The sequence below is a fragment of the Penicillium citrinum genome, assembly GCF_028827155.1.
Source record: "Penicillium citrinum strain IBT 23319 chromosome Unknown utg000008l:1.0-2707905.0:1.0-2709502.0, whole genome shotgun sequence".
Taxonomy (NCBI): domain Eukaryota; kingdom Fungi; phylum Ascomycota; class Eurotiomycetes; order Eurotiales; family Aspergillaceae; genus Penicillium; species Penicillium citrinum.
Genome location: NW_026622693.1, coordinates 1,793,755 through 1,821,323, shown reverse-complemented (window position 1 = coordinate 1,821,323; position 27,569 = coordinate 1,793,755). Strand labels below are relative to the sequence as shown.

At 46.4% G+C, this 27,569-nt stretch overlaps 10 protein-coding genes across 10 annotated transcripts; 7 read left to right on the top strand and 3 right to left on the bottom strand.

Annotated features, from left to right (window-relative positions):
* Positions 1 to 137: 137 nt before the first annotated feature.
* On the top strand, positions 138 to 1,314 carry N7469_009122 (uncharacterized protein; the record flags this gene model as incomplete). The annotated part of the gene is made up of 3 exons (XM_056648040.1): positions 138 to 324; positions 379 to 449; positions 508 to 1,314. 3 exons carry the CDS (start codon positions 138 to 140, stop codon positions 1,312 to 1,314), a joined length of 1,065 nt encoding a protein of 354 aa, XP_056497805.1.
* A 694-nt stretch (positions 1,315 to 2,008) lies between these two features.
* N7469_009121 (uncharacterized protein) lies at positions 2,009 to 4,504 on the bottom strand (the record flags this gene model as incomplete). The annotated part of the gene is made up of 1 exon (XM_056648039.1): positions 2,009 to 4,504. One exon carries the CDS (start codon positions 4,502 to 4,504, stop codon positions 2,009 to 2,011), a length of 2,496 nt encoding a protein of 831 aa, XP_056497804.1.
* A 1,674-nt stretch (positions 4,505 to 6,178) lies between these two features.
* Positions 6,179 to 7,864, top strand: N7469_009120 (uncharacterized protein; the record flags this gene model as incomplete). The annotated part of the gene is made up of 2 exons (XM_056648038.1): positions 6,179 to 6,695; positions 6,783 to 7,864. The coding sequence occupies 2 exons, from the start codon at positions 6,179 to 6,181 to the stop codon at positions 7,862 to 7,864; spliced, it is 1,599 nt and encodes a 532-aa protein (XP_056497803.1).
* A 210-nt stretch (positions 7,865 to 8,074) lies between these two features.
* Positions 8,075 to 9,385, bottom strand: N7469_009119 (PCI domain-containing protein; the record flags this gene model as incomplete). The annotated part of the gene is made up of 2 exons (XM_056648037.1): positions 8,075 to 8,104; positions 8,153 to 9,385. The coding sequence occupies 2 exons, from the start codon at positions 9,383 to 9,385 to the stop codon at positions 8,075 to 8,077; spliced, it is 1,263 nt and encodes a 420-aa protein (XP_056497802.1).
* An 892-nt stretch (positions 9,386 to 10,277) lies between these two features.
* On the top strand, positions 10,278 to 11,561 carry N7469_009118 (transcription factor IIF subunit TFG2; the record flags this gene model as incomplete). The annotated part of the gene is made up of 4 exons (XM_056648036.1): positions 10,278 to 10,544; positions 10,602 to 10,866; positions 10,925 to 11,121; positions 11,187 to 11,561. The coding sequence occupies 4 exons, from the start codon at positions 10,278 to 10,280 to the stop codon at positions 11,559 to 11,561; spliced, it is 1,104 nt and encodes a 367-aa protein (XP_056497801.1).
* Positions 11,562 to 12,282: 721 nt separating this feature from the next.
* N7469_009117 (putative choline kinase) lies at positions 12,283 to 13,419 on the bottom strand (the record flags this gene model as incomplete). The annotated part of the gene is made up of 1 exon (XM_056648035.1): positions 12,283 to 13,419. One exon carries the CDS (start codon positions 13,417 to 13,419, stop codon positions 12,283 to 12,285), a length of 1,137 nt encoding a protein of 378 aa, XP_056497800.1.
* A 1,781-nt stretch (positions 13,420 to 15,200) lies between these two features.
* Positions 15,201 to 15,792, top strand: N7469_009116 (uncharacterized protein; the record flags this gene model as incomplete). The annotated part of the gene is made up of 3 exons (XM_056648034.1): positions 15,201 to 15,389; positions 15,470 to 15,554; positions 15,611 to 15,792. The coding sequence occupies 3 exons, from the start codon at positions 15,201 to 15,203 to the stop codon at positions 15,790 to 15,792; spliced, it is 456 nt and encodes a 151-aa protein (XP_056497799.1).
* Positions 15,793 to 17,655: 1,863 nt separating this feature from the next.
* Positions 17,656 to 19,768, top strand: N7469_009115 (putative alpha-L-rhamnosidase A; the record flags this gene model as incomplete). The annotated part of the gene is made up of 2 exons (XM_056648033.1): positions 17,656 to 18,753; positions 18,893 to 19,768. 2 exons carry the CDS (start codon positions 17,656 to 17,658, stop codon positions 19,766 to 19,768), a joined length of 1,974 nt encoding a protein of 657 aa, XP_056497798.1.
* Positions 19,769 to 20,500: 732 nt separating this feature from the next.
* N7469_009114 (CCCH zinc finger protein) lies at positions 20,501 to 22,097 on the top strand (the record flags this gene model as incomplete). Its single annotated transcript, XM_056648032.1, has 3 exons — positions 20,501 to 20,546; positions 20,603 to 21,302; positions 21,371 to 22,097. 3 exons carry the CDS (start codon positions 20,501 to 20,503, stop codon positions 22,095 to 22,097), a joined length of 1,473 nt encoding a protein of 490 aa, XP_056497797.1.
* Positions 22,098 to 25,335: 3,238 nt separating this feature from the next.
* On the top strand, positions 25,336 to 27,267 carry N7469_009113 (putative bZIP transcription factor; the record flags this gene model as incomplete). The annotated part of the gene is made up of 2 exons (XM_056648031.1): positions 25,336 to 26,096; positions 26,196 to 27,267. 2 exons carry the CDS (start codon positions 25,336 to 25,338, stop codon positions 27,265 to 27,267), a joined length of 1,833 nt encoding a protein of 610 aa, XP_056497796.1.
* Positions 27,268 to 27,569: the final 302 nt, after the last annotated feature.

Here is a 27,569-nt window from a genome sequence, read left to right as displayed (position 1 = left end):
CCCCTGCTGATCTTCTTTCCCCAGGTCATTCACTCTTTCTGACTTCCTCTCCTGATTGTGTTTTGCTTTGTGTGGTCTTTTGGTACTTTCTTTTTCATCTTGAATTGATATCTCGTTTTGGCTTCAATTGTATCGCCATGGCCCCAAGTACGCGAGGATGGCAGATGATTGAGATCGTCTCCGTCTTGGTGGCGCTTTGTCTGATTTCGGTGGTGGCTCGCGTGGTGGCTCGTTATCGACGTCGAGTTGGATTTGGCGTTGATGATTATCTTTGCCTGGTGTCAATGGTGTTGATGGTTGCGATGTTGATTGAATTGGTCTTGTGTAAGTTGTTCCACTTTCGGCGTGGGTGTGCGTGTTCTTGGCTGATAATCTCAGGGTGTTCGATCGGTGGTAATGGTACCCACGTTTCTGAAGTGGACGCAAAGACTATGATGAATTATTGGAAGGTATGTAGTCATTTGTACTTTTGACATGTTGATACGTCCCACTCACCTATCAATCTAGATCTTCTTAGCCAACCAGTTCACATACTTCCTGCTTTGTCCCGCTATCAAGATCTCTCTGGTTTGCTTCTATCGCCGCGTCTTCACGACACCCAAGTTCCAGAGATTCACTTTCATTCTCAACTGCCTGATTGGTGCCTGGGGACTTGGAATCTTTCTCGCCTGTGCTGGCCAATGCCGTCCTCTACGTGCCTACTGGGATCACAGTGTCCCAGGAAAATGTATCGATGCAAACACTTTCTTCATCGTTAACCAAGCTTGGAACGTCCTGATGGACTTTGTCATTCTAATTCTCCCAGTTCCAATGATCTGGGGTCTTCATCGATGCTGGCAAGACAAGCTTGCACTGAATGGTGTCTTTGCCTTGGGTGCCTTCGTCTGCTTTGCTAGCATTTATCGTATTGTCGTTCTCTTCTGGATTAGTCCTACCGATCCTACATATACCGTCTATCAAGCCACTCTGTGGACACATATCGAGCCATCCGTCGGTCTCATCTGCTCGTGTCTTCCCATCATTCGCGGTCTCTTCCCCGCGATCAAGTTGACGAACAGCTCGAAACGCAGCCAACCTCCTTACTATATCAACACTGATCGCAGCAACTCTCAATGGATTTCCAAGTCAAGCCCCCGCTCACCGGATCTTGAGTATATGAAGATGGAAGCTGGCATGTATGGCTCGCAGTATGAGAGGTGTGCTAGTGCCACAAAGGGCCAGTTCTTGGGGGATGACATGAACCTGGGAATCAATGTTCAGACCGATATCTCGATTACCCCGGATAACAACTCAAGGACTTCCCTTACCCGTTGAAGAAACATTCCGTCTACCCAGTTCGATTCCCTCCAGCTCGACTGATGTTATGCGATACGACGTGATGATTTTTTTTTCATTTCTTACGGAATGGCAATGTACTTCCACGGAACACATGAGGTTGGATACCCTAATTGGAAAGCCGACATGAAGCTCGGCATTTTGGAACTGTACTATCAACAGATATATCCATTTTGTCGAAGCACAGGCTCGGGGCAACTCCGACGATAGCAGTGATTCTGCATTGCCATAATAATGGCACTATCCTCTGACTGATAATACCGCCATGTTTGGAAGCCAAAACAAACCTGCCACTTCCAGTAGCACCTGACCCAACGCTACGTCTTCATCAAACATTCTTTAAACTATTTCATGACATTCAATTCTTCGGAAATAACATTCTTTCATCAGCTTCAAAGCAAACTATTTTGATATTTTACATTTTACAACTGAATTAGAGAGCAATCCAGGAGTTCAATATACCATGCTATTCTTCCTGCTCAAGATCAAATCCTAGTACTAGACAAATGTATCCCCCGAGTTGAACATGGGCGGTTCCAAAGGCTTAGGAGGCCACCCAACCGCACTATCAAACCTGCTCTCAAATTCATGTCTCCCGGATCCAACAGCGGTAGTAGCAGTATCTCCGCCGGGCAGAACAACCCTAGCTGAAGTATTGGGTGGCACAAACAAGCTAAGACGAAAAAAAATCCCCATCAAGAGCCCATCGACACTCCAGTTCTCCAAAGGGAGTATTGTACCGGACCTCGGCACTTGTAATTGTACCCCCCGGTAAAGGCTTCACAAGAAAACGTTTCCACCCAGGTTCAAGCAAACTCACACCGGCGACATCCTTATGCAACCAATTAACAATAGATCCAAGCGCATAGTGATTGAAACTCGTCATTTCACCCGGATTGATACTCCCATCAGCACGCATGCTATCCCACCTTTCCCAAATGGTCGTTGCACCCATGGTGATCGGAAACATCCAAGAAGGACAAGTTTTCTCCTGCAACATCCGATATGCCAACTGCACATAACCAACTTTACAAAGAGCGTGAGTGATAATCGGGGTTCCAGCAAACCCCGTCGATACCTGAAACTTCGCTTTCCTCACCAATCTAGCTAATCTCGCCCCAGCATTCTCAATCTGCGATTCTGAATCGAGTAAATCGAAATATATCACCAAGGCAAGTGCCGTCTGCGTGTCACCAACTAAATATCCTTCTTTCGTAACGTATTTATCTTGAAATCGTCTCTTAAGACCAAGATACTCGTCCTTATACCGCGCTGCATTATCCACATGGCCCAAAATCGCACTGATATCCCCTAATATCCTCGTGACATGCACCAAATACGCATCCGCTACAAAAGTCCCATCTGTTCGCGCATTACCCGGGTTCTCAGGTGGAGCAGTAGGATCAAGCCAATCACCCAATTGGAATAATTCATCATCCCAGAGACGATCATTGCCGCGTCTCACTCCTCTATCTAACCAAGTAACCATACTTTCATACTGACGCGCGAGAATCTGCACATCACCATAAGTTTGATATAAAGTCCATGGTAAAAGTATGGTGACATCGTCCCAAATAGCTTGCGGGAAACAAGGCCATGTATCAGATAACACATCGGGCACCACAAATGGCGGGATACCTTTTTCTGTGGCGAGTTGTTCCACGGAAAGATCTTCTAGCCAGTCACTAAGCATTCCGGCTGTATTGTATAAGAACGAAGCGGAGGGTGCGAAAATCTGGATATCGCCTGTCCAGCCTAGACGCTCGTCACGTTGAGGACAGTCTGTTGGGATGGAGAGGAAGTTCCCGCGCATACTCCAGGTAGCATTTTCGTGGAGTTTGTTGATCATTGGATGGGAACTTTTGAATGTTCCTGTGCGGATGAGGTCAGTGTGCAGGACCTCTGCGTGGAGGTTTGTTAGTGTTGGTATCCAGTTTGTTATTTGAACATAGCGGAAGCCATGAAAAGTGAAGCGTGGGGCCCAATTCTGTAGTTCTCGTCCCGACGAGATGATTATATCGGTGCATTTTGCGATGCGTAACGGTCGAGTGCCTAACTCGTTGTTTTCAAGGACTTCAGCGTGGGTGAGGGTTATGGTCGTATCTTGCGGGACTTGAAGTGAAGGAATACGTATCCTTCCGACGAGATTCTGGCCAAAGTCTACAATAGTCTTTCCAGATGGCGAGGTGATGATGGCTACTGGTTTGACAATTTGTGTCACTCGGATACTTGGTGCATTTGGTGATATAAGGTCTGCCTTTGGAAATTCGATCTCACGGACTTCACACCAAGAGTGATCTTGAAAAAGATTCGTTGTCCAGCCCTCTCCTTCGACTTCCTCGCGTGCGTCAAAAACCTCGCCATCATAGATCTCACTGGATATCAGGGCGGAAGTGTGACTTTTCCACGATGAGTCTGAGATAATGACCTCTCGACCGTGTTCAGAATCGATTTCCAGCTGTGCAATCAAAGCCATTTCATCACCGTAGATAAATCGTTTTCCACCGTGAAACCCCAGGCGAGTAGCATACCACCCTTCTGCAACCTCGACTGCAATGATATTCTCTCCTTCGTGGAGCAGGGGTGCGATGTCGAAAACTTCATAGTTCAGACGATGGCGGTAACTTGTCCAACCAGGAGCGAGGAAATGATCACCAACAGGGGAGCCATTAGTATATGCTTGGAAGACTCCCAGACTAGTGATATAGAGTCTTGCTCGAGTGACACTCATCAGAGACTGGATACGAAACGGCTTTCTAAAGCGTAATGGACGCAAAGGGCCCTCTTTTTGCTTGACAGAATGGCTGATAGCATGGGCGGTCCAATCCTGTCTCTTTAACAAACCGCATTCAAGAGTTTCCCAGGCTGACCAATCTGTAGGCGCAGCTATGGAGCCACCATAAGAGCGAATGCGAATTCGAACTATCTCGCGGGAGTGGAGGGGCCGACTGGGCCATGGTACGAGAAGTGAATTGGAGGATACAATATGGTAGTCTTCTGTGGATGACCCTCGAGTAATTTCAAGGTCATAGGCTGATTGTTCCCAATTTTGGATTGTGTTGTCGTTAGCCGCGAACTTCCACGACATGCGGGGTGACGCGATCCCAATGCCTCGTCCGGTGGAATGTTGCTCAAAGGTAAGGGCTGTGATGGTAGGCTGTGCCGACATGCTGAAAGCCCAAATTTGCTGTGTGATTACCACCTGAAGATGATACTGGAATTTCGACCTTGATAAACTGGAGAAATGCTGGTGGAGAAGAGCAATTCTCAGGTAAAAACTTAATTCACAAGGTTGTGAATTCGGGATATTCCATGCCGATGGCTGATATCCCCGCGTCATGTACCAGGCCGAAGTTTAGCCGGCGAGTGTCTTGGGCTTCAATATTCCGCAATATGGTTCGACTTTCCATTTCATCTTGCCTAGTTTATATCTTTCATGCCATCTGATGATTCAGGGTGGGCTCTTAGAAATGGCGATTATTGCCGATTCGTTCGCACATAGGTCTCGTTCTCATACGATAATGGAAGTACCAAAAGACGAAGGGCTTTGAGGACGCAAGTCGTATGTGGTATGCTCCATGGAATAGTGGATATCTGATGTGAGGAATTCTTGGACCTTCTCAGTCTCATATACTGGAGGTAATTCCGCAATTCTAGCGATACAGATAGAGTCTAGGGAGAAGATCTAGGGAGAAGAGAACATTCAGGAAAAGAGCTGGTAGCTTGCTGTAGTCGAACACTGGTACTACATGAATAAAGCAGTCATTCTACCATTCAGTCCATCTCAGTATCTCTCATTTTACTACCATCTCGTGTTAGTATATAATAAGGATCATGGGTTAAACACCACAGATACTCAGGATTTGCCATGCTTACTTTCATTCTCCTTGACCGAATAAGATAGAAGTATTGGAATACTGACACTAGCGTTTATTACGTTTCATGCTTGTAAAATGGAGGGAGTCACACCACTGAATCAATGCAAGAATGGGTTAATGCCGCCACATCGGGCCACCACCATACCCCAATTTTCAAGTTCAACTTATGGATTAGCAAGGCAATGCTTGGCCATATAGACCAAAACAAGGAACATTGCCGCCCCTAGTCAGAGTTTATAGTGGTAATTATTGCCCTTCTCCCGGGAGAACCTCGGCCAGTTACCCCATGCAATTCAGCCACTGGGAAGGATTAGGGTTGATTGGATCGTGGAGATTGCCCGATCAACCCCAGATTCAACCCCAGATTTCATCTGCAGGACAAAATATGATTCCCACGCAGATTGCAGATAATCGAAAAGCACGATAATAGCATATACAATCGACAGTGAGTAAACTACGTGATATGTGAATGCTTCACTAGAAATACATACCTCTTGTCGTAGTGATTGGCTGGAATGGCCGGGATATGCGAGCCGAAAATCGGTATTTTCAAGCGTTGGGTTTAACGTTTTCTCCGCAATTTGCGCCCTTCACGCCTCGTGGCTTTGAGAATCGGGATTGGATGCTGCACCGCGCGGCGCAGATTCAGACTGGACTGGTTCTGTCATGATCCTGATAGTTCGATCCGAGCCGAGGACTACATAAATCCTACCATTTCCTTGATGAGAGCCGATCCCCTCGATCTAGAGTCACTGTTGGCGGTACATTTCCTGTCCTTTGCTTTCAGGGTTTCCCACGGGTGTCGCCTACACTTTCAAGTTTTTTATTTGGATACCGAGTACTTGATTGCATACTAGACTAGTCTAGTAAATTTAAGACTCACCCTAGTCTTCCAACTTCAACTTGGTGGCGACGACTCAGTACTACTAGTACAATAGTAGTATACTCTCACCATGATATCCAAAATGGACCACGATATACTAGAAAAGCCCAGCGCAGATTTCATCGAAGACACTGATAATCAACAACTGGGTCACATCGCCAACCAAGAAGACCACGAGCTGAACAAATGGCAATCTCTTAAAAAATACCCCTGGACATTCGCTTGGTGCATTTACGCCGTATGGTGTGTTCTCCTAGTCAGTTTTGAGAACCAGGCTTCTGGAAATGTCACCGGTATTCCACAATTCCGCCAGGATTTCGGCCATTCTTACGAGGGGAGCTGGGTGCTCGATGCTAAATGGCAATCTGCGTTCAGTGGTGGTCCAGTAGCGTCGGCTGTTGTTGGGGCATTATGTTCCGGTCAAATAGCGGATACAATTGGGCGAAAGCTTACTATTCTGATCGCTTTGTTGATTAGTGTTGCGGCTGTGACGTTGGAATTCCGGGCTACGACGAATGAAATGTTTTTTGGGGGGAAAATTTTTGAATGGATTTGCTGTTGGTGCTCTTGCTTCAGTACCGATTACTTATATTGGCGAGGTTAGTATCAGATTGAAATGCGAGGTGTTTTTTCTTCGTGATAGTATCTGTCATTTGCTAATATCTTTTTTTAGATATCCCCTCTAGCCCTACGTGGTGTACTCACCTGCCTAACTGCCCTTGCCTACGTGATTGGACCACTGGTTGTAGCCCTAATCACCAACTGGACGGGAGTCTATACGAACCGCTGGGCCTACCGCGCCGTCTTCGTGGCACAATATGGGTACGCGGCCATTGCACTTGCCTTAGTTCCCTTCATGCCCGAGTCACCGTGGTGGCTCGTCTCGAAAGATCGAGACGAAAAGGCAAAGAAGTCTCTACACAGACTTGGCTATACAGCGGAGGAAAGTATGAAGAAGATCGCCATGGTAAGGAACACGCTCGAAGAAGTGCGACGTGAAACAGAAGGCGTCACGTACTTTGAATGTTTCCGTCGCTCGAATTTGCGCCGAACGATCGTCTCTATCATGCCAGTGTGTATTCAGGCGCTCTCGGGTGTGACTTTCACTGCCGGTTATTCTACGTATTACATGCAACTGGCTGGGTATAGTACGTCTATGAGCTTCAAGTTACAAATCGTTCAGCAAGTCTTGTCGCTTATAGGCAATGTCATGTCTTACTTCGTGATTGACCGGGTTGGGCGTCGAAACGTGATGGTTTACGGTTTGGGAATCCTCACTGCTATCCTCATGGTAACCGGTGGTCTTGGAGTCGTTGGGTCACAGACAGCGAACCCCAATGCTGCAGGAGCCATCAAAGGGACTGTTGCGCTTATTCTGGTGTTTTGCTGGTGGTATAATCTGACCATTGGGGCTGCAGCATATACCATTCTTGCAGAGGTGTCTACGTCTCGATTGCGTATCAAAACAATTGCCATTGGAATGGCGTTGCAGAATGCGCTGTATACGATGTGGTCATTTGTCCTGCCGTATCTATTCAACCCAGATCAAGCTAATCTCGGTGCGAAGGTTTCTTTTGTTTTTGGAGGACATTGTGTCATTTGTTTGGTTTATCTGTGGTTCTTCCAGCCTGAGACGACGAATCGTACTTATGGCGAGTTGGATGAGATGTTCATGAAGAAGGTTCCCGCGAGGAAATTCAAGGGATATCGCACAGATGCGGAGGCCATGGGAGCTGCTGCAAAGGAAGATTCTGGTGTTTTCGTTTAACTCTACGCTCGATAGCTCAAATTCGAAGTATCCTATAGGCCGGTCATACATGTGTGATTCGTTCTGAGTATTCCGGATGAAGCTTGAATACGCATTTGTGCGGCCTTTATAAGCTGGTACTGAAGGTGAGTCTGCCTCGGGATACGAGTAGCAAGGGAGAAATAATCTATTAGGGGCATCAATTCGTAGATATTCATTAAGTCTTGACCCTCAGGCCACCATCTGACTTGCAGCAAAGTCCTAGCCGGGGATTAGCAGAGTATGGGTCTATGGCGGGATAACACATACGGGAAATTGATCGGTGATGCTAGTTGCCACGCGCTCGACATCCTCGGCAAGTTCTTGGACACCAAGGTCCCACTGGCGCAGACTGGAATTCGTGAAACCCTTTGATCCACCGCCAGAATCAGTCTCGAAGGTAATGACCCCATCAATCTGGTCAATTTGACCGCGCAGTCGACCCTGTTCCACCATACGAGCGGCATATGCCTCTGCCTTTTCACCGGCTGAGAAATCGGTTGAATCCTTAAGACCGAGGATTGCCCCGAGCGCGTCGACATTGATATTTTCATATAGCTTGCTGGCAGCTACTAGATTATGTTCAATAACAGCCTTATCAAGAACGGTGGTTCCATCCGCAGTGACTGCAAGCTGATGAGGTGCAAGTTTCTTCGCAAACGCAGCAACTTCGTCCGCATTGAGTAATCTATCAAGGAACATCTTCTCCAGTATAGAAAACTCATCTACCGAAGGAGTCCGTTCGTCCTTATAAAGGCGGGAGAGCGAGCGTGAACGCTGAGGTCCAGCTGGGGCGAGGACAGCACAGCGAATAGCAGCCGACAGCGCTGTCAATCGATCGCCCTCATCCACACCAGGAGCCAGGCTGACATTAAAATATTCCTGCGCCGCGTCCAAGAATCTTCTCCGTGCGTCGAGAATACGTGCTTGCGAGAGTTGGAAGTACAGCTTGGCATCGTGATCCTCGATCTTACTAGGCAAGTTCTTTATGCGGTTCAGGACCGCCTCGGCATTTGTGGTATCGTCATCCTCCAGGTAATACCGCACGATGCGAATCCACAGGCGGGCTTTGGCCGCATCGGAAACAAGTCGCTGTGAGCTATCAATGTTGATTCCTTGCAGCGCCCGGGCCGCCGCAGTGTATTCCTCCTCCGCTTCGTATGCTTCGGCTAGGATCTCGCGGATCTGTGAGTCCTGTTCCTCGACTGATGTGGCGCGCGATTGGAGAAGGGTGACGGCATGTTGACCGACTTTGATTGTAACTTCCGAATCGAATTTTCGTAGGACGGCGACAAAGGAGTCGAGTAGAGGACGGGCGGCAACAATACTAACGTCTTCGTTGAGAATCGAGTCCAGGTAGTAGACTATATCCTGAGCCAGCTCATCGCCTGTCGAGCTGGCGACGATGTCATTAAGGAGATCATTGTATTGTTGAAGCTTGGTGGGTTGATGAGAATTTTGCTCAATGGCTGACAGAGCAGATGTGACTTTTTGTGAGGCCATGGCGAGGTGTGAGAGATGAAAAAGAAATAATGCGGGGAGAGGATGAAGCAGCTTTCCAGCGGCAGGTGACCCGCGGAGGCGGAGCTTCAGGTTGATAAGGCAGGCCTGGAGCTTGACTGTATAAACCTGGAATGCGTAAGAATATTCATTTGCGATATGATTTCAGTTTCAAAACAAGAGCAATAAAAAACAATTATCACAATTCAATATAAGGTACGAGAGTTGGGGAAGAAATAATGGAAGATATGGTAAAAAAAAAATGCCCCCACCCGGGATCGAACCGGGGCACTTCGCTAGCCAAGTTCATGATGATTCCTTTTTGGAGGAAAACAACATAAGAACGATGCCATACCACTAGGCCATAGGGGCAACCAGATTAGATAACTAAGCAGCTTTTCTTTGCTATAGTCTCAGTCAGTTTACTCTCCTTCTGGACCCCACTGAACATGCCCTGACTGAATGCGTATCCTCTGCAAGTCCATAGAACATGAAGTGAAAGACCTGATGATCGCATCAATACATATAACCAAGATGTATGTAACATATGTCCTGCTAAATCAAAGCCAATGCAGAATCTGAGCAATTCAAACTCGTAGTTTCAATAGTTGCTTCGTTTTGTACGAAAAATCGAACTTTCCCAGCATGGTCACGTGTGATTTCCCTTGCTCCATTTACCGCCTTCCCTTTTGATAGTTACTTTTTGCCTGGTCGGGGAAGCTGCCCGCCGTGGCGCGCATCACGTCGACCTTCATTGTCAATCACTATCCACCACTTTTTACCGACTCAGAGATACCTCTACCATTCGATTGCAGTCGCATAGTGTCAAGCATACTTATCCAACTCTCACATTCTCTTCATACCGCTCACCCGCCTCCCAATCCTTGACTCAAAAATGGCCCAGGTCAAGCAAGACCCGGATGCTATGTACATCAAATCAGACCCGGATAGCAAAGACGCCGTTCTCGCAGATCTGGATGATGAAGACCTCTATGAAGATGCCGGCGATTTAGATTTCTCCCAAGCTGGCCAAAGTGTATGGCTCTCACGTCTGCCGCGGCAGTTATGGGAGAACTGGGCAAGCCTCGATGACGACGAAGAAATCGAGGTTGGAACAATGAGGATAGAACAGAACCCCACAGATCCTAACGATATCAAGCGAGTGAGAATTATGCCAGCTTTGTTGTCTAACTGTGTATATGCTAAATTCGACCTTCAGGTTAGCTTACGACTGCACGATCGACCCGACAACCGCGAGATCCCAAAAGATTACACCTTACAACAACAGACCGTGACTTCAACAAATGCCTCGCACATGACACAAAATACCTATGTTTTTACAGAAAAGGATATTCCGGGAGCCGAAAATCGTATGGCCACTTTTGGAGAGACACGTTCCGCCTTATATGAAGCCATGAAGCGTGACGCACGGAGGAGAGAGCAAGGCAAGCGATGGGAGCCTTATGTGCGCAAGACAGTTCCCAGTATGTTACGACCGCAGCTCATCCGAGTTCTTTTGGAATTCATACTTATAGCTCGCAGAACACACTGCCCTTGTCGGACAGGCCAGCCAGGAATTCAATTGTCTTCCTGTAGAAAACGAAGAGTTCCGAATGATCTCAGAAAAGCGAGCCCTAGAGGCCCTCAAACCGAAGAAAGAAACGATGTTCATCAAACAGCTTCCTGGCAAGATCTTGCAAGAGCGTCATGCCCTTCCCACGGACAAAGGCACCTTCGTTGTATGTGCTAACCATAATTTACCCACCACCTTATATTACGATGTGTTGGCTGACTTAAATACTAGCAAGCGACAAAACCTCTCAAAGCCAAACCCCAGGAGAACAAGTATACGCGTATGCCACAAAACGAGCTTTTGGACAGAATCTTTGCCTGCTTCCGCGAGTACCAATACTGGCCCTTTAAAGCCCTCAAGGCTAGACTCATGCAGCCCGAGGCTTATCTCAAGCAGACATTGGAAATGGTTGCGCATTTGGTTAAGTCTGGTGATTTTGCAATGACTTGGGAACTGAAGCCAGAAGCACAGCAGACCAACTATGCCCAGATGCCTCACGCAGTCAAAGCTGAAATGGCCCCTGGAGATAATATTGATTCGGACGATGATCCCGCATCCGGTATGGCGACTGATCATGACGACGTGAAGTTCGAAGATGTCTCTTGAAGCTCTTATCATCCATCACATTAGAAAAGTTTGGAGGGTTTAATACATATACAAAATGCCATCATCCATGTTATCTGAACAAAAGTTTGATTCCTTCATAGAGCTACTTGTATAGTCAGCAATTTACACTTGAAAATTAATCAGTCATTTATGACATATTCGTATCTTTCAATTACTAGATCGAATGATGCTTGAGCCTGTGTCACATAATCGGGTTCTCAGGGGCCAAAATTCGCTGGACATGTGATGTACTGTTTATAAACAACTAGTGTAGAGCTATGGATTCCGAGGCACTACCAAAGGAACTCAAGCTCGACATAACAGTTCTATCTAACAATCATTGCAGAGAGGTTCTCTTCAAAATTCCTCCAGATCAGGATGAGACGCAAAAAAGACTAGTGGTGATGGCCCTGGGACACTCGTATCCAAGTCGCTGGTAATGCGATCTTGAAACTCAAAACGCCCACGGTGTGCTACCCAAGTTTAGATGCCCGTGAGAGTTTGAAGGACATGTCTATACTACCACAGAAACGGGCTAAGGGGCAAAATTTAAGTAATTGGTCTTGATATACTTCATTGGGGCTGCTAGATAATTGCATATCCTTGCGTATGTCAGTATATCAGTAAAAGAGAAATTTCAATCTTTCTTATGAAAAATAACTTGTGGAACTTACAAACTTTGTATGAACTAATGTGTTAGATATTATCTCAATATTATACATCAAAATTCTGGCAACCCAAGCTTAGTATACTGATCCACAAATTCAACAAACAGCTTATTGAGTCCCAAGAGATTCAAAGGATCCTTGTCATCTTGCGCTGCCATAAAGCAAAGCATATTATGGATGTCGAATGTGAGAGCCAGCAAATAACCATATTCTGACTCCTGAAACACTTGTTCGCCAGTATCAGAATCACCAGTTAACCTATTCCATTCTCCAGCATAGACCTCGCAGAAATGCCTCTTCTCGTTTTCCGTGTATTTTCTGCAATTCGCTATCTTGCTCTCTTCATCAAACCATTTGAACATTTTTTGCATGAAATGTCCACCGATATCAAAAGCCCTGAAATTGCGCATTACGAATTCAAAGTCAATCAGAATGACACGACTTTCATCTTCTTTGGGGTCATTCTTCACCATAACATTCATAAACTGAACATCATGGATGCACCAGCCTGGCTTCGCATTGATGGATTGCAGCCCATCTACTATAACCCTCAACCTTCTTTCAAAGTCATAGTCGACCAATGTATCAATAGGTACACCTGCTTCCCTCGCAAGGACCTTCAACTTGTCCATCTTATAGTAGGTCGCCAATCCACGGCCGACAACCTTATAATAAGTCTCCACCAAATTCCCATCCACCGGTGCCTTCAAAAGATGAAAAGTTGCCAGTCCTTTGGCAACATCTGCCCGAATATCCGGATTCTCAACATCTTCCGGTTCCATATTCCGCGCTTCAAGGAACTCATCAATTCTCCCCAGTGTGCCATCTCGTGTTTTGAAAAACCCATAGACTTTGGCCCCTAGTCCAGTTTGCCCGTACTCGTAGCTGATACTTGCTTCCTCCTGTTTTGTCGGAGCCAGGGAATCAAAAATTGCCAAGTCGCCTTGCCCTTCGCGATGAAATTTTATAAAGACTTTCAAAGGCTCATTGGTGGTGCCGGACGCAGGTCTAGGCCGTTCCACCCGACAGTGAGCATTGCAAAATGATGCATTATATGACATGGTGAGAAGATCTGGGTCAATGCATGGCCATTCATCAGTCATGAATGTACCGATGATATCCCTGACATCTTTCTTCGTCGGTATCTGGGTCTTTGGAAGAGTCACTTCAACGGAGGTTAATGAAGCCATTTTACTCCGAAAGAAAGTGTTTCAGGTGCTGCGAAGAGAATAAATCCGTGAATCTAAAAGAATATATATATATTTTTTAATTCCGGCAGGGCCTTTTTCAATGGGAAATAGGGCATGAGCTCTGTCGAAAGCATTTTTTTAAAATAAGTCAATTTGTTAGCTAATAGCAGCCCTGAGGTGGAGCTCAAGGTCCAAATCCAATCCCGACTCATGGCTCGGCCTTCTCTAATTGGCCAAGTAGACAATGTATCGGAAGTGACAAGAGATGACTCATTTAGATCTATTCAGTTGACCAACTTGACAACGACTGGGATTGGATGAATAAGAATGAAATTCACGCACCATGCTTAAATATTTTCATCTCTTATGAAACTATGCTGGCATTGGCTGAAATGCTGCTCAATATTTGACATGGCCCTCTAAGACCAAAAGACCTGGAATTCAACCACAGCGCATGACAACTCCTGAGATCTGCAGTCTTTTGATTGCCAGTAGGCTTTGGAATAACCGCGTTTTAGCCTCAGTAAGCCTCAGGCTTCTATGCCCATATTCTATATTCATCTTATATCAGGGTTTATTATTATAGATCCCACAGCCGCACATCTCCGTCTGGTATGATGATCTACGGCGAATGTAGTGGGTAGAACACTCTACATTCGTCCTTTTCATACTGAAATGTGATGTATGCTGGATTATCCTGCTCCAAAGCTACTAGAATGCTGTTTCTGCCCACATGACCAACGCCAATTTTCGCCTCTAATCTTACCACCACGGGACTTGGAGGGAGTAGTGTCTCAAAGTTTACTGGTATTACCTAGGCAGTAATATCCCTGGTGTGGAATTTCATGAATGAATGTCTCACTTGGCGTAACTTCGATGCCTTTTATAATTAGCAGAACGAGTTCCAAAGCTCTCTTTTAATTTCTACGCTGCTAGCATCATTTCTGGGCTAGAACGGACCAGCGATATGCGCTAGCTACATCATTTACTTCCTGAAAATAGGACTCTGCAACTTTGTGGATCTCTTTCCAAGCTGCAGGAATCTTGAGTCAATTACGGACACGAGCTCGTCAATGCGGGCTTTATACGAAGCTGAATCGGGCAGGATGACCGCACGATCGGTATAGTACTCTTGGCATTAACCAGTGCTTTATGAGAATGTTGACTTGAAGAAGCGTATCTAATCTGCATTTGGATTCTACTTCTTATCCAAATTTCTGCAAAATGGCATACGAGAGAAGCTTTAGACAGATAAAGTGAGCCTTGGGGTTGTCGAGGCTTTCCCTCTAAATTGAAACGGAAACACAGTAACTATCCCGATCCGAGTCGATGGCGGAGAAACCGGAAGAGTATCATGTCTCTATGCAATAGTTTCGCTGATTCAAGCAGGTTTTCAGACCGCTGAAAAAGCACACTACTCCACATGGTTTATACACGTGCATAATAGTCAATAAAATGCCCGGTCAATGTAAAACATTGAGAGTAATCGCGGGGTGAGTGTAACGCTATCCGGTACGAGCTCTTTGATGCGGAGACCCTGCATTGGCGATGATGCGCATGTCTCACCTCTACCTCAAGTTGATTGGTCCAAGGAAGCAACCCCGGAGGGGGTTGCCTGACAATCCAAGACATGAAATCACTCGAAGCCTTCACGGTATACTTCAGCTATTGCTTGGAGCCCCAAAAACAGACCTATATGAAGCCCGTCGATTCCGCTTATTGTCGAGAGGGAAAAACACAAAGGAAGTTTTAATTTCGAACTAAATCACAATATTCCCATCATGAAGGTCTCTCTAATCGCCATTAGTGCGTTCCTCGGCCTCGTCTCGGCCCAGAATGCCGTCGTACACAACCACTGTGCTACCTCGGTGTATGTGCAGTCGTTCCCTTACGATGGCAGCGCTCCCGGCCCTCTCACAACCGTCCCCAAGGGGGGTACTTTCTCCGAGAAATTTAGAAAATCTGGCTCGGTAAGTGACTCTTTCTATGTTACCACTGCTTCGTATAATCGACTTTGATATCAAGAAGGCTAACTCAATATAAAATACAGACCGTCAAGATCGCCAAGACAAAGACTCTAAGCAATCCTCTCTTCTTCGGCTATTCGTTCTCTTCCAATCCGGACTACGCATACTGTAAGTATATCAACGGAGACTGCCAAGAAAAAGCAATTTGCTGACCTGTCTTCAAGACGAACTGAGCACAGAATGGGGCAACCCCTTCGCGGCGAACCCCAACTCTCTTAGCCCCGGAGAAGGCTGTGAGGCCTTTGACTGTGCTGCCAATGATGCCTCTTGCTACAGTACCCCGGCGCACAAGAAGGTTTTCGGATGCCCTCAGCCAGTTACCCTGACTGCCGACCTATGCCAGTAAATGCGTCGAGGATGATTTGCAAAAGAGTCGAGACATCTCGCTATTTTCAGCTCATTTCGGTGTTGGAAATGAATGTCCCGACAGTCAAGCATTGAAGAGCATTTGTCGCCATAGCTGTGTTGTTTACGTGCAAACCCATAAATAATTATAACTAATGAATGCAAATATAACGTGGTTGCCAAAGACCAGGGGGTATGATCTGGGAATTTAATATACTACGTAGATCAAATTCCCAGAAAGATCCATTGTTCAGTAGAAATTGTTTTTAGAAGAGCCTGCCGTCCAGCAGCATGCTGCACGGCAGGCTTTTGCTGATCCAACAGTCTCCAACGGAGTAAGGAATATCGTAAGGTTTAATACTCCAACAGTCACCAAAGGAGGTATAAATAGAAAACATCGCGCAAACGCTACTACTTTGAGTGGGAAACCTGGATGCCGTGGGGATTATCACTATAGTGAACATCTCGACAATTGATGCCGCCGTTATTTGCAACCACTCCAGATAAGGGCCTTCATCTTCGTCCAATTAGGACATATGAGCAGTTTGCTTACGGTCACATCAAGTCGCTGAACAAAGTTCAAGGTCAACAATTTGTTGACCATTCAGGACTTAGGCCCTCGTCTTTTGGACATGCATAAATTGATCTGTGCATTATGGAAAAAAAGCTGTTTGATGTCTCTTATCAAGATTTCTGGGCGAATAGCATACAAAAGGTTCAACGATATGACACGCACGAAGACGACAAAGCGTCTTACTCATCAGACAAGAGGCCCTCTTCCTCTTCTGGCCCGTCTCATGATTCCGATGGCCCAGTAAGTCTCATTCGCATCGGCGTGGATTCGACTACCTCTCGTAGCATTTCATATGGCTCTATTTAGTCAGATCAATTATTCATCTCATGCATACTTCCTTTCATTTTAAGCTATCTCCATAGCTAGCAAGTTTCGATATGAAGATGCTGAACTATATTTGAACTCCGTCAGCTTTTCATGTATAAGGTCACTACCCACTCACATGCGAAGGCAGGGTAACCGCAATTTGCATAGACGTTATCCTGTTTCTCCCTCTTGATCCCTGTTCAATTGTTGAATATATTTCGAATTTCGGAGAAAATGTTTAGTCGTTGTTGAGATATGGCATTGTAATTTTTTCACATTTATGGTGTTTTGAAGTGGCCCACTCGCCGGTTCGGCCCATGCGGGAGTAGAGTTTGTTGAAAACAATAGTTTCTGTGAATACATACTGTATTAGTGCTCCCGATTCTGAGGAATCCGTTAGGATATCTCAGTTCAAACAGATATCCAACACTCTTCAGTTAAATTCAACCTCACTTCAACTTGCAGTTCCACACTCGGTGCTGGTCATTCCTCGAAATATCCGAGATCTACATCATGCCCGACCCGGTTTTCCATGTCGGTCATCGATATACCGAACTGCCGAGTTCTTTAGAGGATAAGCATTGGGGCTTTCCTTTTGTGAAAGATTTTATATGGGGACTTCCCACAGGCTGTGTCCTAAGCCAATAAAGCTCTGACTTGATATTCTACGCGGCAAATGAGAAATGAGTACGGAGCATGTATGGAAATTCTCCAATTCTCCATGCCTACACATACATACTGTAAGTAAGGCTCGATACAATGATACAATGATGAGTGGGCCAGTAGAAAGAGTCGGTTGTGGACCCGGCAAGTTCAAATCCCTTGTCGTGAATGACGAAAGACCCCAGTTTCTCTACTGCCTTCTGAATATTTGAACTCTTGAAATTCCAGGTTCGGGTATTCTGCGAAGTGAATTTGCCATTTTCTTGTTTAGGGAGAGATCTTGTCAACAAGCCTAGGTTATCACCTAGGTGATCATTCCATATGAAGCTCCTATCACCTCTTCCATTTGCCGCAGTCTGCCTGGCGGTGCCGTACGCAGAGTACATCTACGCACCATCAGAAAGAACATTGATTCCAAAAAGCATCTACTCTGTCAATGGATCAGTTCGCAATCCTGGTGCTCTTGTCGAGGCTAGCAAAGAACCAGCGGTATTTCACGGTCGATCTTCAGTGACACTGGACTTTGAAAAGAATGTCGCAGGACTTGTCACTATCGATCTCAATTCCACTTCATCTGAGCTCGCTCATATTGGAATCACTTTCTCCGAGTCCAGTCTTTACATCAGTCATGAAGCATGCGATGCAACTGCAGATGCTGGTCTTGATAGTCCTCTCTGGTTCTCCTTTCCACGTGGACCAGGAAACTATACAGCAGAGCTAAAACATAACCGTGGTGGTTTCCGATATATGACTGTCGTCAGTAACACGACTGAAACCGTTAGCTTGAACCGGGTGCTCTTAAACTTCACCGCAGCACCAACTCAGAAATTGGACGAGTATACTGGCTATTTTCATTCAAATGATGAACTCCTGAATCGTATCTGGTATGCTGGCGCATATACAAACCAGTTGAGTACAATTAGTCCTAGTACGGGAAATGCGCTACCATGGTATCAAATCATCAACAGCACCGACGACATTTCACTACCCGAGACCGTTCCCTGGTGGAGTAACTATACCGTCTCAAACGGAACCAGCGTTCTCACCGATGGGGCCAAGAGAGATCGCCTGTTATGGCCTGGAGACATGTCTATTTCACTGGAGTCCATCGGAGTCAGCACCTACGACCTTTACAGTGTTCGTGTTGCACTAGAAAGGCTACTGAGTTTGCAGAAACATGATGGAAGACTTCCATATGCTAGCCCTCCTTATGCAGATACTGTCAGTTTCACATACCATTGTCATGCTCTGAATGGGATCTCTCTTTACTTTACCTATAGTGGTGATAAGGATTGGCTATTGCGTTATTGGAAACAGTATAAGGCGGGGATCAATTATGCGCTGCTCAGTGTTGATTCCACTGGCTTGGCTAATATCACAGCTAGTGCAGACTGGCTGCGCTTTGGGATGGGAGGTCATGTAAGTTTACAGTTTCTTCTTTTTTCCATTCGGCTCGCTTTTTCCATCCCCCTTCTCTATATCCTGCTCCGCTCTTTTCTTTTTGAGAGCACTCCTTTGTCTTTCAATCCCTATATTTTCTCCTCTAACTATGCTACAGAATATTGAAGCAAACGCACTCCTCTACCATGCCCTTATGCAAGGTTTGAAGCTTTCGCAGGCTGTCAATGATCTATCCATGACAAGGAATTGGTCTAGCACGGCAATGAAAATAAAATCAACAAGCAACGAAAAATTATGGGATCATAATACTGGCTTGTATCGGGACAATGAAACCACAAGTCTACATCCCCAGGACGGCAATGTCTGGGCCGTCAAGTCCAACCTCACACAATCAAATTCTCAAATCGCTAGAATCTCTCGGTCCTTACGATCACGCTGGGGTAAATACGGTGCCCCTGCCCCCGAAGCCGGATCTACTATTTCACCCTTTATAAGTGGAATTGAGCTACAATCTCATTATATTGCCGGGGATGCCAATGCCGCTTTGGATCTGCTTCACCTAGAATGGGGCTTTATGATGGATGATCCACGAATGACAAATTCGACATTTATCGAAGGTTATTCAACTGATGGATCGCTTGTTTATGCACCTTATACCAATAGCCCACGTATTTCTCACGCACATGGCTGGTCAACGGCGCCTACCTCTGTCCTGATGAACTACGCTGCGGGGATACAGATCATCGATGATGCAGGTGCAATTTGGCGGTTTGCACCTCAGCCTGGGGATTTGAGGTTTATTGATGCGGGATTCACGACCGCTCGCGGCTCATTTGCTGTCATGTTTGAAGCTATGAATGGGACATATAATGCGCTATCTTTTGAGGTTCCGGAAGGAACGAAGGGAGATGTCATTCTACCGGGTATGAGAGGCTCTTTGGTCAATCAAAATGGAACTCAAATCAGTTTCAATAATCATACGTCTCGTCAACTAGGGGGAGGAAATTGGACACTTGTGCCGTTCAAGAACTGAGCTCTGCATCAAGAGTCAAGAGAATTTCACCGGCAAATATTTAGATAAGCTAGTTATATAAGCTTTAAAATCCTAAGATTCATCGATGCTACCTAACAACTTGAATAGGTATTCAGGATATTATTTGGAGGTCCAGCATGTTTCGGATGGTTATCAAATTTTAGGTAAATTTTGAAATACAAGGACTCGTCTGGGATGTAAAACACTGGGCTGTCGACTCCAACAACCTTGTTTTAACAAGCCCTTGGAAGGGTTTGTTGAGGCCCAGAGAAACGCAAAGGGAGTCAATTCTGGCATATTATTATTAGTGCCAGATACAAATACTTTATTAAAATGAGAGGTCTTACTGGTATTATCATAGTATGATAAACTAGTTTACTTGAATATTTCGTCTCAACCGAGGATATCAACAAGATCACGTGATATCACCAGTACAAATGCTTATAGTAAAATCCTCAGGATCATTCCGTTTATGATAAGAAGTTTCAGATAAACGATGATCTTCCGGCTAACGTCTGATGTAGCTACTCCCATTTCATTTGTTGTCTGATCTTCTTGGTGCGCCGAGTCACGTGATATCAACGCCACCGGCAAGTGCGAATCAGTCCTCGACAAGACAACTTCAACTCCCACTTGGCCTATTTTCAGTATTCGCCTGGGAATCGACAAGCTTCAGCTAGTCTCCCTTTCCCGATTCCCTTTTGACTAATCTTCCCTTAACTAGTACACAGCATGACAGAAAACGAGGATTTGTTGGCTCGAATTGGTCAGCTCGCAGGTTAGTGCGCCACTCAAGATCACCTTGATAATTCAAGATACTCACCCTAGATTCAGGTCGTATCAATCAGCATAAGAATCAGTCCTCTCAATCACATCCTACCTCCTATCAGTCCCATCATGTCTCGCGCCATGCCCCTACACACCCAGGATGGGCTCCATACTCTCGAGGTAGAGGACGGCGTCCTGTAGCTCCGCACCGGCACCGAACACTTGTTTTGAACAATGGATCTGCGTCTACAGCAAGCACAGGATCTTCTCCTGGCCCCGGAAGTGATAATGACGGCGAGACGCGTCCCCCGACTACATCGAATGGTTGGGTTGCTAAGCGCGATCGCCACATGCAACTGATCAACTCGGCCGTTTACGACAAAGAAACCCAAGCTAGAGCTAAAGCTATGGAGGAAACTAGAAAGGCTAAAGCTTTAAGGAGAGCGGAGCGCGAGCAGACCAAGGTTCTTCGATACGCCCAAGGCACTGCAGCCGTTGGCCCAACGCCCGCGACCGCGCAGTCTGCCGCACACCAGATTCTCGTGAACGACGTTCCGTTTAAGATTGCACGCGGGGGTAGCAAGCTGATCAGAGTATCAAGTATGGGAAACATCCACTCTCATGATTTACTTAGAACTGGCTTACCCCTCATAGATGACCCAAACACCGCAAATACCACTCCGAAGCGCGTCACTGTCGCGGGTGTGGCTTTTGTCCGGAGCAAGAACGGTAACCTACACCGTCTTGGTGCAGTGACTTCTAAAAGGTGCGCCCAAAAAAAACAAAAAGAAAAAAAAAATTCCCCTGCCATTCCACTGACACGCGGGTTATTAGAGCCCCAAACCCCGCCAAAAAGCGCGACGACCTCTGCAAGAGATTTACAACGACCGGTATCTTATATTCCGACGGACCGCTTACTCCGCCACAGCCTCTCACCCTGAAAAACATTTTGATACTGACCGACTTTCCTTTCTACAACATAGGCACCTGCTACAAAGGTCCATCATGCCTCTACGTCCACGATCCTAGCAAAGTGGCCATCTGCAAGGATTTTCTTCAGACAGGCCAATGTCCTGCAGGTAATAGCTGTGATCTCTCTCATGAGCCCTCACCCCATCGCTCCCCTTTCTGTATGCATTTCCTTCGGGGACGTTGCTCCAACCCTGAATGCCGCTACGCGCATATCCGGGTAACCCCTGGAGCTCCCGTCTGCCGCGCTTTTGCGACTCTAGGATACTGCGATAAAGGCGCCGAATGTACGGAACGCCACGTCCACGAGTGTCCAGACTATGCCAATAACGGTGTCTGCCACAAGAAACGCTGCAAGCTGCCCCATGTCGACCGCGCCGGACAAATCCGCAAGGCAGCAGCGGCAGCGGCGAGCAAGGCCGAGGCAGTGGATCGAATGGATGAATCTGACCCTTCTAGTGAAGAAGAGGATTACGATGCAATCGACTCGGACGATGTTGATTCGGACTCGGACGATGATGAGACTGAATTCATCACTGGAGGCGTGGATAGTGGCGAGACCTCGGCTCAACAGGACTTCATCCACATTTAGTTTTGGTAAACCTTGCCAGAATTTGTAGTTGGCGGATATAGCATTCTTTTTCATTGTCTGTGTTTTGTTTGGTAGCACTTTTTTTTTTCATTCTTCCTTCCCCTTCCCCATGGCCTTTGGACTGATAATACCCCTGTCCCTGAACATGTTGCATCGATCGGCAAAAAAATCAATAAAAATATCGAATATAATATTATAATTCCCATCTAGGATATCCATGTAATCATAGCCTCAGTATTTGTAGACAAATGATACTTCTCCCCGATTCATACTAGGTAAGGTAGTACACATACACCACAAGTAATAAGTAACATCTCCCCAGTACCTACTAACTAACTCATAGTACACAACAGTGACGTCTAAAACCATAGTCTACCCCATGATACCTCCATAGTTATGGCATGATAGTCTTGAATAAGTAATTTCAAGCCTAGATCCAGATGTGATAGTGATATCGACTGCATCTGTCCGCTGACATACCAAAGTGCAGCATCCGCCCATCACATCCAAGGTAATTTTCACCGCGAAACGCGCGTGACTGTCGTCGATCATGTTCGTAGTTATTGAGTTGGTTGGATGTGAGGATCGTAGCAAACTATTAGTGTGATACAGTTTTTATTGCTACCTCTTACGTAGTACACATGTACTCGTATGGCCGTATGGTAGATAATGACCATGGCCTACGGGTTTCTACCAGTAGAGTATTCGAACAGTATGTGTACCCAAATTGAGGCGGTTGGACTTGAGACGCCTTATGAGAGGATAAGTGATGGTTTATTTTAAGATGAATGGGAGGTTGTGTTTGGTAGTATAGTTTCGATTGGATGAGTAGTTCAAGCCTTGGAGTTGATTAGGAATTTACTTCATTCATGGAAAGCTCTTTGCAAAAGCTCAGGTGGGACACACTTAAGAGATTCGATAACAACATCTATACAATTAATAAACTGATCAAGTTATCAGAATCGCAAAATCGTAGTGTTCGTATATTGCTTAGATGGTATTTGCATATTACGGTGGGTTAGACTCATACTACTACATAGTACAAGCAACCAAGGAGCGATCATAAAGCATAGAGCCCACTCAAAACTACTCGGGATAATCAAAAGACCCCGAAATACCAGATCAAAGAGCATCCAAGTTGACTCATCGTCAAAGAACCACTCAGTATGTCCAGCTTAGCAATACTACCAGCGGTCAAAGTATCAGAAATTACCAGGACCACCGCCCCATCGTAGAAAAGGAGACCAACCGCTCACCAAGTGGAGAGCAACAACTGAATGATGTACACTCGAACCTATAGGAAGTGTCCCGGAAATCCAGTTAGACTCCTTCTGCTTGGATACTGGGACTATCCCAAGGGATGGGCTTTGGATAGGCTTCGAGGGAACTTCTATCTTCCACGGCACGGGTCCAGCATGTGCCCAATGCACGATGGAGTACATTGTACTGTATGTAGTTACAACGTATGTACATAGTATGTAGATCAGGCAGGGAACCCCCAGTAGCGGGCCAAAGTGAGGCTACAGGCTGGCGGCAACGTTTCAGGGTTCGTTGGGCAGGATTAACGCCGTGGGGCAGGTGGAACTGCCAGAACGTGGAGTGCGTAGACAGTGAGTCATGGAGATGCAGTTGGCTGTGGGTAGGATTATAATGTAGCAGAAGCAATGTTTTGCTGTTTCTTTACTAGGTTATCATTGATGAATCTGTAGAGATGTATGCAGTATGCAGTATGCAGATATCAAGATTGTATACGAGTATGATCTGAATTTAACAACTCAGCTCCAGTACGATAACACGATATAGCTAAAGACTACATACATTAATCTCAAATACAAGAAACATATATTTTAGGGGAGAACGAAGGCTGAGGCTACTAAATCCAGGCCCGATGCCGGCTGGATCTCAATTGGATGCTCAACGGCTTTTCACCGCCAGATCGCACGAGATTTCATGGAAACGCCGAGTTACTCGGAACCTATCATCGTTGCCTATTCAGCCTAAGTATAGACAGGTCGATCGGAGAAGGTCAAAGCAGAGTCCAGGCACGCTGACCCAGCGGGAACGTGCTCATTATGTTAGAATATAACATAGCCGATATGGTATGGGGGTGGGCGTGGGCGTGCGTATAGCGGGACGAAGCGGTAATGTGGGCTGTTTGGATCGACGGAGACGAAACAGACGAGGACTACAGTATTGACATAGTACAATTAGGACCGACGACAATAAGTAGGGGCTTAGTGCTGAGATAATGATCGTTATTACTACAGTATACAAATAACCCAGAAGATGATGGCATCATGATCATACCCCCGCACTCGCACACCCGCACGTACATACATTGTAGTACATCCTCCTACACACAGGATCTTCCACGGAGAGCAGGGGTTGAGCTGAGCGTCACCCGAGAAGGACGAGTGATCATTTCAGGATCCGTGCATCTGCATCCGCGCCGTGCTTCTTCTCTGCTTCTGATTCTCCGGAGAAGGGTGGGACCGCAGATGGAAGTGGATCGCGGGCCGGACCCGTTCGAGTACCGTGGTTGTACTGGTGTACTGTACATCTATCCATCAGGTATCGGATAGTAGTGTAGCATAGCACATGGGGGTGGATAAGCATGACACAGCTGAAAGAGATCCCCCATTTTTGGGTAGACAGTAGGACAGAGTACAAGCCATCATCATTCTAGGGACGAGATGGTCACCAAGAGAGGAGGGGAAGTGGGAGGGCAGCACAGACCAGGAGGTGTCTCGGCGGGACCGGGCAGACAGAGATCGATAGGCTATCGAGATCCAAAAAGATGGAAGAGGGTCAGCATCGACTCCCAAAAAGAAAAAGAAAAAAAAAAAAAAGGGTTAGGGGAATTTGGGGGATTGGGAGATTTCCAGGAAGAAAAGTGCTGCAGGTCTGCCCAAAGAAGAGAGCGGCCAATCAGGGATGATACACTATAGTACACAATATTACATTACTACTCACTTGAAGAAGAGTAATATAGGTAATATCAATACTATGTACACTGATGTACAGTTCCATACAAGAAAGACTCTCGCAGACTTCCTCGCCTCAACTTCCATCTTCAACTTTCACTCCCCCAAGTCCATTATACTTCTTCTTCTTTTGTTCATCTCTTACTCTTTTATTTCACATCTCCTTCTTTGACTTCCTTTTTCTTGTATCTATATCTTCTTCTTCTAATCTGCCCCACCTCCCCTCTTCTTCCTCTACACACCGCCTCTTCGACATGGCTCGATATTCTCATTTTGATTATTATCAACAATCTTCTTCATTAGACGTGGCCCCTGAGGAGGACGATATGAGTGTGTTAGACGACAAGATTTTGGATTCAACCTCACCTGGGCTATCCGACCCTCGTCGTGCCTCATACGATGCGCAAGATGCCTTCTCACATCGCAACTCGGTCTGGTCCAACTACTCCAATACTAGCTCCGAGTCAAGACCAGCTTCAAATCTTGCCCAGTCCGTCATAGACTCAACAGGTGCTTTTTCCATCCCTATGGATGGCCCTCAACCCTATGTACAGCCCGCTACCGGCTGGGCCTTGTCTCGCACGGCTTCCGGTTCATGTACTCCTACCGCTTATGATCAATATGCATCTGAAGAGAGCAATACGACTGGGGCTCCTTTCTCAGGAGGTGCAGTCGGTCCGGTCAACTCGATGCCAATGGGTGCAGTCTCGTATCGCAGTGGGATGGGCTTTACGCCCTCGGGTGGGGTCGCCATGTCACCGCAGTCGAGTCAGGGTTGGATGCCGGCACCTATGGATCTAGCAGATGCGAATGCGCAGGCAAAGAGTGCCGCGTATCGGAATGGGTCTCCGTTAACGGTGCGACGAGATGGGATTCGCAAGAAGAACGCTCGCTTTGAGATTCCCGCCGAACGTACCCTCAGCAACATCGACCAACTGATCAGTCAGTCTAATAACGATGAAGAGATCAAGGAGCTTAAGCAGCAGAAGCGACTGCTTCGGAATCGCCAGGCCGCGTAAGTCCAAATGGTTGACTTCAAACCCAATTCTTTCAGAGTTGATACTTGATACCCGTCCATGTTCATTCTTTGGTAACTAACCCCCACTTCGCATAGTTTGGATTCCCGTCAGCGGAAGAAGCTCCACACTGAAAAGTTGGAAGAAGAGAAGAAGCATTTTACCAACGCGATCGGACAACTCGAGGATATGGTGACAAAATTGCAGAACCGAGAGGCGGACTTGATGCGCGAGAAGTCGGAATGGATCAACCAGCAGCAGCACATGACTCATTACCTCGAGAACCTGCATATGGAAAAGAATGAGATGATCCGCGTGCATACCCTCGAGACTGCCGAGTTGCGAAAGAAGAACAATATTCTCATGGAAACGGTTGAGAAATTGGAGCGAGGTATTAAGCCAGTTGATACTCATCCGGAATTCGCTGGCTTTGAAAATCTATCTATGGAGAATCATCCTTGGGAAGATTTCAATATGGCGAATAGTATGTCAATGCATGAATCAGCCCCAGCCCAGCCTCAACAAGGTCTTCAGGTTGCCGAGCGAAATGAGAAATCCTCTGCTCCGTTCAGCTGGAATGCATTTTATATGTGTCTTCTCTTCGGTGCATTCATCGCTTCGAACAACTCTTCGCTTTCAGGACAATCTATCCCCAAACTCTCCGAAGAGTATCGCGCCGAGTCAGCCAACGTCCTTAAAGCTGTTCTCGCTTCCTCGCCAAATGAGTTCGGCCCCGTGCAAGCCCAGCCTCAAGTTGGCCCCACGACCGTGCCAACTGCCGGGACTTCGTCTATCCCAACCATGGAAATGACATCTATGGGACAACCGACTAGTTCATCAGCTCTGGACGACCTGCACGATACCCTTGTCATGCCAACGGAAGACCAACAGCGCGCGCAGGTCTTTGCCCTGAATCCAGACCAGTATAATTCGCTGACTACATTCGATGGCGAAGCGTTTAAACCTCAGCAGCCGTCCACTTTGCAGCAGGCCCTTGCCGCAATGAGAAGTAGTGCCGCTCAGAATCGTATGGGTGCGTCGTCGGATGTTTATTCACGATCGCTGATGTGGGATCGAGTTCCGGAGAAGGTGATTCGGGATTTCCGTCGCATGGTGCATGAATATGGAGCGCCGGAGAAAGAGGAGATGGTGGGCTTTGCGTCTGCTTGATTTTATTGTTCATCTGATTCGATCTCGCCTTTCGTCAGACCTATCTCAATCATTACAGAATGCAAATAGGTCTGGAAAAGGTCGTGGTCGGGTTCAATGAACTGCAAAATGGAAACGACAGGAACCAGCAATGGTTCTCGCGATGCGTGCTAGACCACGCGGTGTTTCTTCTGTTTTTTGTATTCCTTTGTCATCATTTTTATTATTTTTGAAGGATTCTGAGTTAGCGGTTGTCTTTGTTAGCGAGTTTGATTTGATGCATGTTCTGGTCTTTTAGCGATAGCGTGGCAGGGGTCATTGTG